The sequence below is a fragment of the Schistosoma haematobium genome, chromosome 4 (genome assembly GCF_000699445.3).
Source record: "Schistosoma haematobium chromosome 4, whole genome shotgun sequence".
NCBI classification, from domain to species: domain Eukaryota; kingdom Metazoa; phylum Platyhelminthes; class Trematoda; order Strigeidida; family Schistosomatidae; genus Schistosoma; species Schistosoma haematobium.
Window position 1 is genome coordinate 9,023,823 of NC_067199.1, and position 16,600 is coordinate 9,040,422.

Here is a 16,600-nt window from a genome sequence, read left to right on the forward strand (position 1 = left end):
CAGGGCCAATCAGGACTCTTGGCTGCTCGTACGTGTTTTACATGTCATTGATCAGACCGATAATTCGCAGCTCCATAATCTGCAGTCACAAGACACAACAGTAATTTCGAACCTTAACCATCAACTGTAAATCATAATACTAATTCCTCATACTGGTGGTTTATAACCCTCATTTGGTCCTAGTTATTAGATGGATACTCTTAAAATTACTTTGGTGTCGCTCAACGGTCGTCCATAAATTATAGTCTGACCGAATTAACTATGATTAGTTAACATAAGTATCAAAGTAATTTATGAATAAATAATAAAGAAAAGTTTTGTTACTTGATTATGACTTTATGCCATGATTTCAATTGATAGATGCTGATGGAAATCTGAGGAAGTCGAAATACTATTGGAAAATAGTCAAGAGTTTATGCTTACGTATGCCTACACTACCTGACCCTGTCTGAATTTACTGATTGTTTTAGTATTGATTACCTCCATCTCAGCATTTCTTGGCAAAGCTTCAGCTGTATCACATGAAACTCAGCTTTAAGCTCTAATGCATTTCAAAAAGGTACAGATGAATCAATTGTAACAAATAATGTATTAGTTAATATATAAGTCCAATAACCCGAATGTCTATCAATCCGTTTCGTACCAAGTGCGTCTATATGGTAATTCTCTGCAATGCAACATTTTTTGAGCACAGATTTGTCACAAAATAAAAGACTAAATTACACTTCACTAAGAAGAACGATGTAAATACCTTCTGTAGGACTGTGTGAATATGATTTAATACAGAACTAAAGCCGACCAATATTAAGGTTAATACCAATGTAGTAGAAGTATCAGTGATAATAAAAAAAGATTACAGATATAAAATATGATGAAACAGTAAAGAATGAATTAGTGGAATAAAAGATATAAAATAACATTGAAATGTATTTGTGCCACTGTGAGTAATCTTGAAGTCATATCACCTAACAAGTTCAACCACTGGTCACGATAATTGAGTGGACCTCAATCAGCTGGTCTGTACCATTTAACACAACTTAGATAAACATACACCGAATTTATTGAATTGATTTTATGTTTTAGTTTTGGACGTCACTAGTCCTCTCTTTAAACCTACTTTTACAACAGCCAACATCAATTCATAAAGTTCGGTTTTTCGAAGTCATAATAATACCAAATAGTGTGGTTTACAGTCGAGCATATGATCCGGCTTTTTTATTACTGTGTTACATGCATTTTTTTGTCCATAGACAGATAATGTTGACATTTTGATGATAGGAATAATTGGAGCTTACCTCAGCGGTATCTGAATCTGTATCACTTTCAGTATTTAATTCATCATTATTCATATTTACATCACCAAGATAGGCTGAAATTGCAGTAGACAGATAAAGAAAACAGTCGATCAAGTATAAAAATTAAGGATAAAAACTTCATTCAAATGGTTTCCTTTTATGAAACATTAAGAAAACAAGAACGGTATTGTTTGCAGAATAAAATGAATACAGAGCTGGTTTGTTGCTTTCTCCTCAGTTGCATATAAACTAATAAGTCTAATCGGTAAGCACTAAGTGTACAGGTGAAAAATGTTGAGATGTTAACGGCAAATTTTAATAAATTATGTATAAAAGAAAAACTTCAGGTAGAAGTTTGTGCTGACAATGTCCTTCAGAAGAACGATGAAAGCTCCACGACCAAACCATCCAGCTCGGAGAACAAAACTCCATCAAAATCATTCACCTGATCTACAAGTCTTCACCATATCATAAAAGGAAATGATATATTTTGCAAAAAACATGTTTCTATATTACTAGTGAACTGTTCCAAGTTTTTTATGGGCTATTATGACTTTCACCTAAAAACCATTCTGTAAAGTGATTTATCCATGTAGCTCGGTAAACATTTTCCTTGTGACCCTTTATAAAGGTGTTAATGATTTCTTAGTCGGCTGTGCACTGTTTCCGAGTTGTTTGTGTGAACCCCAGTTGTCGAGTCAACATAGTGAAGCTTATTATATTATAATGGTCTATGAGAATATCTAAACCATCTAAGAGATTTGAGCTTTCTCCAGTCGTCAGTGTAGATAGTGGTGCCATAAGGGATATATCTCTTAATAAACGGGACGAGCATTTATGGTAGTTTATTCGGCATTTTCCCAAATATCCTTCTCTTAACTCTATCCTATATGCCAAAAGCCTACTACATTTAGATAAGTTCACTACTTAGCTAGTCCACTTTTACTTTCCTCCATCTAAAGCATATATGCTCGAGTAATACTGCTCCATAGATATCTAGTAATCTACCAACTCCACTAGCATCAAGGGTTAAAAAACACATTCTTAATGTATTTGTGCTAAAGTACACCAGGTCCTTATGAAACAGCATAGCTCGTGCAAGACATTAGGTTCCTGAGACATAATACATCACTAACAGCATAATTTGTTTTATTGTCAGCTTATAATAGGTGGAGAAAGATTCTTTTCTTACTAGCTTTCTTATACCATATACATTGCAACGAAATACCAATATATATCATGAGTTTTTACAGGTACATCATCATCTCGTTTCCACAATCATACGTGGTTGTTTTCTATAACAATCTGAAGTAGTTCAAGTCAAATTGTAGTCGATGGTCAATATCATGCTTCTCTAAGGTTCGATAAACATTATGATTGATTGATATATGTGCTGTGATCCTGAAGAGATTTGCTCGTCCTTCATTGATTCGGCTTTATATTTTAGATTTACCGTTTAGTCACTTCCCACTAAATTACTTAGAGTGGTAGTTCGAGAATTACCTAAGGTAACCTTTCTCATTAAGTAATGTAATAAAAATATAGGAAATTTAAAAAGAAAAAGACATGTAACTTAGACTTATTAGATTGTAATTACAACTAATCGAAGGGAAAACAAGTCAAAAATGATTGGTTCGCTTTTGTTACCAAGGCAGGTGAAAGTTAATCACTGACTATTTTTAAATACACAGGTTAGTGATTTAAGTTAAAGCCAATAAAAACCTTATGTTTACTACGTTAAGATTAATCATCTGACTAAGCAGATATGGATGGTGGCTAGTAGTGGGATCCAGGATGCGCGTTTCGTCCTACTTGGGATATGTCAGCCGGATATACCTGCATCCTAGAGTTGATTTTCACTCCAAGGTTTCACTGCTAGTTACCATCCATCTCTGCTCATAATGCTTGTGATTTAAAGTAATATCATGGCAATCCGCACAAGATGCACATGTGCCCATAAGAGACTAATCAATTACAGTCCTAAACATCAGTGGAAACGTTTAATCAACCAATACGAAAATGAATTACATCATCTGACTAGTTATTTTCTCTTTTATTCCGAAGTCTATCACGGTCAGTAATATGAACAGACTAGATGTATTGGAATTTTAACATTTCTCAGGGAATAGCAAAAGCTGTCTTGTCAAGGGCTGCTTTCCCTCTTTTTGGAACAATTATTGTTGAAGCGTTGTTATCGTATAACAGGACTATCCTATTGGAAGCGAATAAATGTAGAACTTCTTTCCAGTCTGTAATCAGCTACGCATAATATACTTTAGAAATACAACCACAAAAGTTTACTTCTATGATTAGTTTAGTTACATAAATTATAAAACACTTACCAGTAACTTTGCAGTTCTATAAGATTTCAGGAAAGTATTATTATTAGTAGTAATTTAAGTGCTTAACTCATAAGACTAGGACGAAACATAAATATATCGGATTTTGAATTTTACTACATTATGGAGTAGGATGTTTATAATTTGATGGGTGAATTTTCGATTATTAAAATTAAGTAGAAAAGTGCAAATCGATTAGACGATATGCTGTGATACGAAGAGCCCTAGTGATGTTGACCCTTAATTCATATGGCGTCAGAAGACAAGACAGCTGTGCAGTAGAATATTTTTACGTAATTATATTATACTGTGCGGTCATCCAATTCTAGTACTAATATACGAACTTCCTATATACGTACCCAAACCAGCGACCTGAGCGGTGAAGTCAAATGTGAATCGGAAGCCATTATTAGCTAACCGAATCGAGAATAGATATACAGATCATCCATAACTATAGACGCACGTCCCTCAGAGAGTGAAGCTATATGTTCGACCAATAGCATGCACCCACTAGCATCTCTTAATTCCTGTCTGATTGACCCAGTGTATCAAATTAAATAACATGCTTGTATACACCATATTACACTGAGGTAGCTTGGGCAGCGTTCGGCATCTTGGTAACATTTTCTAGGAACATTGATTAAGATAACCTAATACACGAGTAGACACTTAGAGTTTCATTGATTAGTGCACAAATGAATACAGTAAATACATACATAAATATGTAAATAGAAAAATTCACTCATCATTATTATTGAAACAACTTACTTGGAGTAATTATACAATTGTCAGCCACTTCATTAGTAACATCAACTCTATTGTTAGTTACACAAGTGGTAACATTGAATAGATTATTCTCTTTTCCACACTGATATTGTTGTTGATTATTACGAATGAGTGAGTTGTATTTCTCTGTCGACAAATCAGTGTGACAGACTGAACAAACACGTACACGTGATGAACCTTGATAGGGAAGTATCCAACGATAAGTGGAACATTTATCACAAACAACTTTGCCACAATGTCGACAATGGTGCTAAAATTAACAGGAAACAATGGATATGAAGGGAAAACCGATAATAATAATAATAATAATAATAATAATAATAATAATAATAGTAACAATAATAATAGTAATAATAATAATCAAGTGCAATTGAGTAATCCATATGTACAGTTTTTCAGCTCTACATTTGAGCCTTGAATTTTTAAAGCGAGAGCTACTAATACTATTTGAGTAATGTAACTTATTTGCCGAAAACAGGTTTATTTACTTAGTTTTCAGCCAAATAGCCTGTTAGAACTAGTGATACATACGAATAATCGATAACTGAGTAATGAACAGTGTCATATTTTTGAAGTCTTTTTAGTGTTGATAGAATTCAATCGATCAATTTGCATTCTTACTAGTAGTCTAAGGGACTTGACATCACTCACATTGCGTTGAGATGTAAATGGTCGACAGAAAACCTTGAACCTAAGTTTCGGGTAAGTTACTACTACTCAGTGTCTCAAATCAAAGTGAGTGTGGTGGGAAACAAATTTGAAATTAAAGGATTGAAATATCAGTGCTTCAATCATTAAACCCGTGGTTCACTGTTACTAATATGACAATTAGTTGATAAAGTAAAGCCTTTCTGGTGACCGTACAGTACAGGGACGAATTTAGAACAACTGCGATGAATTTTCGGATAGTTCATGATCAATTGAAAAACACTTTGTAAGTTCATGGTTTATGTGAAAGATACCAATAATATTGAAAAGCGTATACAGGTTTTACATATTTAGTGAGTTTATTCAAACCTTCTACAGGTAACTCTCTGTAAATTGAAGGAACAATGACAAATAAACCCGTCGTTATAGACGTGGATTACCTGTCCTTTGGACAGTTCCAAAGACCCACAAAGATTTTTAAGAGATCCTAATTTGTTCCTAATAGAGGTTAGATATTTATAGTAAGAACACGGGGTTTAGAGTTGCATCTTTCATCACAGATTGATATCAGCCAATAACAAGGACATTTTCTATAGCCAAGTAGATGGATGAATTTCGTACAATACAACAGGCGTTTTTGATCTGGTGTCACCAGGTTAAGGTTTGTTTCAGGATTAAGGTTTTAGGGTTGGAATTTAAGAAGTGTCTAATCGGCTGTTATATACAACCTATGGGGAAAGATAATGAGTATATGAAACATTTAACACCATTATTTTATTGTGTGGTAGCGGGAAGTAATTTTTTATCAATTTAAAGGTTTTGAGTGGTATACAAAGGTATTTATAATGTTTGTTATACGTGGTATTTGAATTTTACGTCAAAACCCGAAAGTTGAGTTCTTGATTATGGTCAGCTTGATTCCGTACTATATTGTACCACCTTTCTAACCAATAAGAACCAATCAGATTAGCTACACATCGTGTAGAAACTAACACGTTTCTAGGGATTTAGATCTTACTTTTCATTATATACAAGTAGGAAAATACATATTATAAGTAAGCAGTTCTTCATATAGATGATAAATGTTATTCAATATTCATAAAAAAGCTAGTCTTTTGAACTTTTTCATAACTTCTGACAATATTCCTTCATCTATAAATTATTTCTATGATTTCTTCAATTATATCTTCTAAGATATTCATATAAATAACTGTGAGAATGATTTTTTTGACTCTTCAACGTTAATTGTTTTAAAAACCTACATTCATATAAACTTGAACAATCTAGTCAGTAATTCTGTGATGTAAAGCATTCCCCACTTGTGTTGTGTAGACGAAAGTACACGGTGATTGATCGATATTTTCAGACAGACAAAAGGTAGTTAGACAGATATCTGATTCTATCATTTTATTTTGCTACCGTAGAATATACGTGTTAGTCTCATAAAGTGTTCTTGATCTGAACTGGCTCAATGTGTGTGATAAGATGTTTGATTGGGCATCTAGTACAGAATGTGATCTTATATCTGATGGAATTGTTCCAATGGTTGACCTAGGAAATAAAGTGCCCCATTTATTTAATCGGGAAGACCTGACTTTATTTCGTCGTTCTTCTTTTTCTTTTTTCATCATTAATGTAGTAATAATTTCCAGGTTATGAGCAATTGAAGTAAATTCACGAAATAAATAAGATTACATAATAACTATGTTACAATTCTTAGTCTTCTTTTACTAAAACATATATGACGAGATTTTGTCCACAGTTTACGGAACATATTCTGACAAAGTATATTTTAAATTAGGTCACATCTGAACACGTTAACTGACCCGAAAACAATCTTAACACAATAACAATTTATACAAAATAAACATTAAAATTTAACTAATAACAAAGAATTACTATATTTAAAATTGGATAGAACTAGAAAGGAAGATCCAGGACAGAGTGAGTTGGAGAATGCTGGTCGACGGCCTATGCTTCATTGAAAGTAACAGGCGTAAGTAAGTAAGTAATATTTAATAGGCAATCTGATATGATGATAGATTCAAGAAAATGATACAACTAAATAAATACATTGTTATTTTAGACTAATAATTTATGTTGAACTATATTAGTATTTAGAAAAGTATAAATTCACTTATTATGGTATCATAATTGCATGTGATATAGTATAAACTTCCGATTCAAACATTCCATAACATCATTAAATTAAATAATAAAATTTCATAAAATGAAGTCTTTCAAAACAAACTTTTTTTTCTTTTAAATTGAATATGAAAGTATAGAAATCTAGTTTTAGTTGATTGTTTGTTACTTCTTATGTTAACAAAATTTGAAATGGATTAGTTTATTATTTATCAACATTAGATTATTGATTTATCCTTGCATTCCTCTAGAGCTGACTCTTCTAACTGTAAGTATAATTTCGAAGAAGGCTTCTGGTGAAGCAGGGTGACCAGAATTAACTAAATGTTCCATGAATGAGCTTTTGGCTGACTTCTGTAATCCTTTCGAAATCCAGACAAGATAATATTCGGAGATGTGTTTCAAAAGAGCTTGCTTTGTGAAATCGATATAACCGGCTCCATATGAGCAAGTAAACTGATAGATGCACATTGATTTAGCCTAAAAAAGGATCAGACCTTCAGGTCGAAGGCTCGGGGTGTGGCCCACTAAGAAAACCACCTGCTTCGGTTTGGACACCCGGGCAGTATCACAGCCCTCACACATATCGAGATTTGTGTGGCGCATATGTATTCGGTGCTTCCTTGTACCAATATCTATGTGTTAAAATAATAAATAATAATAATAATAAAAGAAGGAGCTTATCAGTTTACTTGCTGATGTTGAACAGATTACATTGGCCACACAGAGCGAGCTCTATTAAAATGCATATCCAAAATTACTCTGCCTGCATTTCTAAAGGATTACAGAAATCAGTTAAAAGCTCAATCTTGGAGCATCTAATTAATAAATCTTGAGAATAATTACGGAATGCATGACAGTTAGCTGGTAAGAAAAGGTTTAAGAGATTATCTTCTTACAATACCGATTCACCTTCAATAATACAGACATTTCTGTGAACCACTGACTTCTTAAAAAATAAATGAAAGGTGTTTAGCAGTAGAATTTAGAATATGTACTTGGAACTAGTCAGCTGGATGTATGCACATCTGAAAGTTCATCACTTCGTGATTCGATTGCAGTGTTTTTTGTTTCAAACGCTAAACACGTTATCCATTCATTCGTCAAAAACGGAAATAAATCCCAATTTAATTTGTAATGCTTCTTTTTGGATTGTCTCGTTGATATATTTCAATAAAAAATATTAACATGATACAATGGGTCAATCAAAAGTAGCTAAATGAGAAAACCATGTTCCAATAAAAAATCTCCGGATGACAAGTACATATTATTGGCCAAGAAATGGTTTTATTTCTTAAGTCAACATATGTAGATGCTCTTGCATTTGATTTGGTTTAGCTCAATAAAATTCTTTATTCTCTCTTAGTTTTTTATCAATATAAGGCTGGGGGCTTGCATATAGGAACTTTTGTGTATCAGTATCAGTTTCGGATATCGCGCGTCATAACACAACGGAATAATACAAGACCATTAAAAGTTGAATTGACCACTTATTTATAAATAAACTAAACAAATCACAAACACACAAACCTCAGCTTTACTCAACTATACTCTTTTTCCCTTCATTTCTTTACAATGTTAACCATATTTGAAGCATTTTATCATTTAGCTATAAGGTATAACCATTGAAACAAATGTTTACTAGGCGTGGAATAACATGAATTACGGGTTAATGTAATGCGTTTTAAGTTACATTCTTTGTAAAGGGCTTTGTGATGCACTATCCAGAGATGAAAAGAGGTTTGAATCTGGAGAGTGCCAGGTAAAAAAATGAGTATTTCAACCACTAATCGACTGTTTTACGAGTCAAGTGTAGCTTATTCATGAAGGAGACATGTTGTTAGATGTAGGGTTTTTATCAGTAGAAGATTAATTAAGTATTCGATGCTTAAACTTAGTTGTGGTGCCGACACTGATAAGAAGCAAACTTCTGGGTACTATGGTTTGGATTTTACACGTAAACAAATTTCTAGAACTTTAGTATTGATGACAGAATGGGGTGACCATGAAAAACGGGAAAATGCCAGATTTTAAGGCAAACTGCTGTTGGTTAAACAATTGTCCACATGGTTTACACTTCGACAGTACTTTAAAATCTGACGACTTGATTCTCTGAGAGTACGAAATTGCTTGTGGGGTTTCTATGCTTCTTTCTTATTTATTTCAAGTTTTTTTTTTATTTTGCACTCAGGTTGACAATCACGTTGTGGCAAGTCTATGAGCTATGTGGGAACAAGTCTATACTTCCAGCAAATTCGATGCAAGTTCACCACTTCGCGGATCAAACACTAAAGCAATGTATCAAAATAGCCGAAAATAATTAAAATTTAAAACATTTGAAACAACTTACTCTTCGATGAACAAGACTGAATTCAGTAGTACCACATACCATACAATGAGATGCTTCTGAATCCGGAATCCATATTGGAGATTTTCTAACTGAATCGTATTGCACACCTTTGTTAAGGTTAAAAAATTATAAATGAATTCATTAAATAGAACAGATAAAAAGAATTAAATAGTCAGACTCAAATTTACTGTCGTTGTGTAATAACTTATCAAAGATGTAACAAATAAATACGATTTCGAAATCAGCTTGTCCATTTATTTATTGTTTAATAAGATATGACTGAAAATGGAGTAAAAGAAGCATATTTCACTGTATCCAGAACTTGTGAACTAGCTATACTTAAATTCTCTAGCTGGTTTCCTTTCTTCAACAGAGATCCAGCCACTAAATTGTAATAGATCCATCTTTGACAAGTAATATATCTTACTTAATGACTTATTAACTGACATAAAACTTCGGAGAATATAAACAATGGAATACGCACTCAGCTAGTCAGTCAGACGTAATGGAGACTCTGGTATATGTGTACATCAGTTCAAGTTGTCATACCTCATTAATACAGCGAGATAAAATTGTCAGTATAAATCCAATAGCAGTAGCATAAGTAGTATTTGTATTAGCGGTAATCGAAGAAAATGGGTACTGAAAATAACATTTGGGAAGGAAATATGGCTTTGTGCAACAAAATAAATTTGTGAGGTAATTTAAAAATAGTGAATGGACCTATACCACTGCGAACGATTTCGATCCATATCACCCAAAGTCTCCGACCATAGGTTACGGTAATCACGCAAACTCCATTCAGGTGGTCTGCACCTACATACATGGCACGGCCTAACAGTCAATGTCTTTATGGACAGATAACACGTCCTTGTTTAGCCGCCCTTACTTTTCTTACAACCTATCCCTACACCAGACAACATGCAAGGTTTTGACTAGTTCAAAAAATAAAAGATAAAGCTGGAGAAAATTTCAATAAGGATATTCGTCAGGAGGTACTTAATTCGGGATACTAAGTCACAGCAGCAGTCAAAGGCATCAAACCCCAAAATTTCGTGGTAGAAAACATTATTTTGCTTAGGCCTATCAATAATCATGCTTTCAAGTTCGATAGACATATGGGTTCAAAATCATGTCTCAAAATGTCGATTGCACTGCACCACGTACCCGACTCAGTTTCAGCTGTCAGCGCTGTACCATGACAATCTAGGTGTATTTGAGTAATGACCATTGACAAATGTGATAAAATTGTGTGAAACCCGTAACAGGAGCAATTTAAACCAGAAATTCTGACAACCTGTTATAACTTGTGGCCTGTGTGCCCTGTTAATGTACAACATAATGATACCGCCTATCAGAGAGTAGTGAATTACCGATCGGACCAATGACGCACAAAACAAGTACGAGTAGTCTAGAGTCTTTATTGGTCCTGCTTCCTGCCTAGACCAGCCAATTAAGTCAAGATCAATAATCTCAACCTCTGCGATGATACATTTATTTTGAACGTACTGGGTTTATATACCAACCACACAGACCACATAATACCATAAAATAGGAACCAACATTTGGCCAAATATGGTTGTGAATGTGGAAGGTAGTGATTAATAGACGACATAATTCAAGAATGGTAAATCGTATAGTAATAGTTCATAGGTCAAAATAAGGCTTATAATAAGAGGGACATGGATATGAATAGTTTAGTTATTTAACAATTATATGGTAAAAATATACGCATAGTATTGGTCCATAAATGGATCCCAAAAGTTACCATTCATTATGCTTATCGAGGCATAAGACAACCTGAGTTAAATGCCAGCCACTGGGAAGGATACTAAAATGTACTTTTGATTTAGAACCTAGTATAGTATGACATGACTAAAAAGGCTCAAAGCATTATGGTTTAAACAATTAGTGCGGTTGGGTTCTTGATATCTGGACGTCTTCATTAGTTCCCAGTTACCCATCCCACTAACAGGTTTTTGATGATACAGAACATCAATGTTGCTCCAAATGCGTTAGGCTCACTTCCGATTTTAAACGAGAGCGACTTTTCCTCACCTCGACTAAACCGCTGCTTATACTCTATGTGGCAATATTAATTAAATGATCATTTACATGTAAGACTAACAGAAACTAATGTTTGGCACTCACAGTAGGATATTTAAGTAAGCGTTAGGAATTATTATAACACAATGGAGTTAATGTTCATAAGCGGAAGAGTTTTTAAAGCGTTATCACTAGTAAAAAATGCAACAAATGTAATTCGCCTATGAAAGATTTTAGAAAATACATATGGATAAAGTGAAGAACTTTAAGTTCCATAACTTGAGGAATACGGGTTTACAACTAATGATACAGGACTAAAGAAGAGAGTCATCCGGAAATACTATTGAACTTGATTGTTGAGAATACATCACGAATGCTACTGTGACCTGAACTAGTGAGATTAGGTTTCACATGAGTGAAACAAAAAATATTATAAAGGCTCAAAGTGAGACCAAGCAACACAAGCTCTTCATGAATGGCAGTTTACAAAGTGACGTTAAGAGAAGCAAATAAGATCGTGCTTATTCAGTTGGTTACTAAAAATACATAGGTTTTGGCTAAAACAAACGAATAAATTCCTTTAGGTAGATTTAGTTAGGGAAACATTGAATGATAGTAGGTATATTATAGGGACCAACTTGATCTATCGTTTGGTCATTTAAGATACCTAGTTTTATGTGGTTAAATACATAAATCTCATAAATATATGTTATCTAATCTGTCACTTTCGACACATCCTATTTGCATAAATAAACATTTATTGAAGCTTTCTTTACATACACTGGTTTATTATTAAGTCATAAACTGGATGTAATTGTCTTAAATACCCAAACAATGTGTTGCAAAAAAATGAGTATTCTAGTTGTTATTTGGCCTACCAGAAGCAAAGTTTGAAATACATTTCTTCAGATGAATTACCCATTGTGTTTTCTCTTCAGAAGTGCTCGCATAAACCGTGAAAGACTTTCTTGGACTGAGAATTGAAAATCCATTCCGGTAGACTAAATTAGTTAGACTATATATTACACTTACTCCCATTGTCCACGACATTCTTAACACAGGAGTCAGCGAGGTCTATGAACTGAGGGCTACAAAGCTACGGAATTCAGAATTAAATGAAACTTCGAACTCACAACTTTCCTATTTAATACAATCCTTCCATAGATTAACACATCACTAAATAGGAAAAAGTGTCTCAGTTTGGGCTTTCTTCTACATATCTTTGTCAAAACACCTTCCCCAACTAACACGCGATTTGAAGTTACTAGTTTCTACAAATGAGTTTATATATTTAAACAAAACATACATTAGAAGGGAATCCAAAAAGCCTTTCCACTTCGAAAATACGTTCTATATTTTGTTTTGGATCATCTTGAGTTCATGAGATATATAAAAAGACAGTATTAACCTACAAAACACTCCATTATCCATTGCAGGAAACCAGATTATTTGTGGTTGACAGGTATCCCCTCAGGAACTGAAGTAAGAGATGAAGTCTTCAGGGTAAGAGACAGAAAAAACCACCATGAGTGATAATCTATTAAGATAATCCATAAAAACCGTATGTTAAAAGTCATATAGGAGCCGAACAGAGTCAGTTTTCCCGAAAAAACACAAAATAGTACTAATACCAAGACAACTGATACTAAAGGGTATGAGACTTCGTACGAAGTAGATTAGTCAAGTGAGGTTAAGCATTTGGCGAACTGGTGAAATTTTACAGTCAACTAAAGTTAAGTTGGGGACGTTTTTGAGACTCAGATGTGCAAAGCAACTCGTTACATTAGGGGGATGAGAATATCTTCAGACAATATCCTCAATAATGCCTTGTGAATAAGATGTCGGAAGTCTACATTGCTGGTATGCATTACAAAGACATATCGTTCGATGGATCGAGGCTCTATGGAAGAGAATGTCGTGGCTCCTGCCGGGTAGAGAAAAGTTCAGTCTTCACCATGGAGTGAAATATAATTAGTCTACAAATTAGTCCTCAGTTTCTTCCTATTTAAGAGACGAAATAAAGAAAATAGTACTTAGTGTATTTCTGGAAGCATTGAAGTTTACAACTAAGACAGAGTCCAGTCTAAAGGCTCCACCGTTCTTGGATGTCATCAAGAGATAAGCAAAGTCGATAGGGTACATGAACGTTCCACGGTGTCGACGAATCTTCTATTCTTGTAATGCCCGAGGAAAATACCACAGGACAGAAATTCTACCAGCGGCTATACGAAAATCTTAAGATCAGAGATGCGTCAAACTAAGAATATGTGTTCTAAAACTAAGTTTTACCGTTATGCTGTCGTGGCAGTTTATGTTAACTCATCCTTGTGTCAAACTTTAGTGATAATGGCTGATTTTACAACTTCCGACAGGTAAGGAGATTTGCAAGAACCTGGTAGGACAACTTAGGTAGATCGGAAACAATACAACTACAAATTCTATTGATAAATAATTTCCATAACAAGATATTCGTACAAATAAAATGACCAAGATGATACAGCTCTGGGAGCTCCATAGTACAGGCTTTGTGCCTAACTAAGGGATACAAAGACAATGTTCAACCTCATAGAGTGTAATAATTTTCTGGAGGTGGCGGTAAGTCAAAAACCACCGAAACTACACAAATAACACTGCAAATCGATGTGCCTAATTTGAAGCATAACTTAGTTGCTACACGCTATATGTTGATTTCACAAATATTAGTGCTTGTTGACCTCCTGCCACTACATTTAGTATTACTCATTTACGAAATCATGATCCATGTAGTTAGCTCTGAGCCACACAATGTATAAGTGGTAGTGGTATTATCCCGCTGCCCAAGACGAAGTGGGTTAAATGGTACTCAATCCTAGAACCCAGTAGCCGGAAATCGAAACCGATTTACCACTAATCCATTGCTCCACCATTGTGTAGCAGGCTATCTTCCGTTCATGACTTCAAATCAAGACAAGAATCCATTTACAAAAACCAGAGCTTTAAAATGACCATATCTAGCGGCATAAAAACTGTCCACTCTACTTCAAACAAAACTTCCTGGAGGTATATTCAGTAGGTCGAATACGTATTCCAAGTGCTTAGACCAAGAGGTGGCAAACCTGGGACAGAAGAATGTGGTATAACATTTGTTTGACACGTATTATGCAATTCCTTTCTCACAAAGATATTGATATCATATCAACAAGAAACTAACGAATTCGCCAATAAACTTATTTGGAAGAGTACAATTAAACCTTCCACTTACTGATGGTCTTTAAACTAAACTATACTACTGGGGCTGTCAGGATTAAAATAACAACTATGGATTCACTGTGTGAAATTCATATGGCAGTGCTGGGCAGCATTGTGGGATTTCAGTGGATACTCTTATTTCGAGCTAAAATCATCACTTCAAAACGGGGATGAAAACCTATTTCTAGCATCGTGACGAAAAACTAACAGCATCAAAGCAAATAACACGTAAATCTTATTCATTACAGTAAAGACTCTATAAGAAACAATGTTATGAAACTTTGTGAAATTTTTCTTTCGTCTGAAGCACACTCAGTTGCATCATATGATTGTTACTAAATTGAATTAAAAGTAATTTTTACACTATTGGATCGTTTTCACAGGACGCTAGTATATTCTCTCGGAACCTTTGTGCAAAAACATCGTTGGAACTACTAAGAATAATTTGTAGGTATGTATAATTCGTTAGAGGACTTACGCATAAACTGAACATCGGTCGTATGAATCTGTAAGAGTTGGCTTTAGGGTAGATATTACATTGCAAACCTTAAGAAACCCACAAGCTGCTTGAAACTAGCATACGCGTTTGACCTTCACTACATTTAAGCGAAACATTTGTGCTCTTAACTACGTGTCCCTATTTTTGAATGTCCTCGACTTTGGTAGTCGTTTAATTTATCCCTAAGAAATTCATATGTTACACCTCTGAAGTGTCTGAAGAACTTAGACTATTTCAGATATCGGAAGTTGAATACAAAACCTAAGTGGAGTTGTTTTCTGCCACGAAGAATTAACGAAACAGATGTTTTAGTGAGTTTTGAGAGGTCTGCTACTTTTGATTTAAAGTTAGAATATCGGCATTTAGGGAAATACTCGCTAGACAGACCAGAAGCTTATAATAAAAATAGTTTTGTTATATCCCAGTGAGCAGAAAAATTGTATATCTGACGTTACCTGACTTAATGTGAACTAAATTAATTTAATTTCGTTTATTTATTTAATATGAAGACGTGGTATACATTAGGTCAAGAAACGTCAGAAATACAATCTTATGCTCATTGAGGCTGAACATTTATCACTAAATTTCTCAAGTTATTTGAAACTACCCAATCTTCCTATTTTGGAATTCTCCCCGAAGTTCGATGGTCTTCACCAACACTTTTGGGATATCCCCAGATCTGAGGAAATTTTGTGGTTTTATGCCATTTCCTCTAAAGTTTTCATAGCGCCTTTACCAAAACGGAAGAAATTTCCCCCAAAATAGAGATTGGTTATAGTATCAAACACATAAATATCAAGTCCAACCTTGATATTGGTACCTATAGAGAAGAAACTGCAGGAACTAATTACGACTACGCTTCCCAGTAGAACCCTTATTATTTTTAAGGACCGGTAAATACTCAATCACTGCTCACCATCTGCATGATTGATGAAAAGTCTACTGTCTTTCAAATTCTGCCGCGCTAGTTCAAGGTCAATCAGTTCACACGACCTTGACGGCCGAACAATATCATGCAACTTGGTTGCATGAATCATTTACGTCAAACAGGTATGCTCTAAAGAATCTGGTTGTATCGAGAGTATCTAATTTCACGCGAGATTTGAAAAGCCAAATACTGATAGGCTTATTTAATTATTTGAACACATAAATATTGATGCAAGATGGTACCAAATATATATGCGTCACACAAAACAATGAGAATTTGAAGAGAAAAACAGAACAAAAACGAACAGATTAGTGTAAGGCAGTGTAATAATAATGA

The 16,600-nt window shown here is 34.3% G+C and overlaps 1 protein-coding gene across 4 annotated transcripts in view; it reads right to left on the reverse strand.

The window, feature by feature from the left end:
* The window catches only part of MUS81_1 (Crossover junction endonuclease mus81), a 71,122-nt gene extending 54,782 nt beyond the window's left edge, over nucleotides 1-16,340 (reverse strand). For 2 of the 4 annotated variants that reach the window (XM_051215581.1, XM_051215583.1), the window contains exons 1-9: nucleotides 16,253-16,340; nucleotides 13,022-13,146; nucleotides 12,916-12,980; nucleotides 12,743-12,880; nucleotides 12,642-12,705; nucleotides 12,488-12,610; nucleotides 9,564-9,670; nucleotides 4,403-4,670; nucleotides 1,296-1,369 (exon numbers count right to left, since the gene is read on the reverse strand). Coding sequence is in view for 3 of the 4 variants with exons in the window: in XM_051215583.1 (XP_051066116.1) it covers nucleotides 1,296-1,369; nucleotides 4,403-4,670; nucleotides 9,564-9,670; nucleotides 12,488-12,610; nucleotides 12,642-12,705; nucleotides 12,743-12,880; nucleotides 12,916-12,980; nucleotides 13,022-13,040 (858 nt within the window). In the remaining variant the exon portion in view is untranslated. Of the gene's footprint in view, nucleotides 1-1,295; nucleotides 1,370-4,402; nucleotides 4,671-9,563; nucleotides 9,671-12,487; nucleotides 12,611-12,641; nucleotides 12,706-12,742; nucleotides 12,881-12,915; nucleotides 13,147-16,252 lie in introns of all 4 variants that reach the window. The other 2 variants (XM_051215584.1, XM_051215585.1) reach the window with 2 other exon arrangements.
* Between the last annotated feature and the right edge of the window lie 260 nt (nucleotides 16,341-16,600).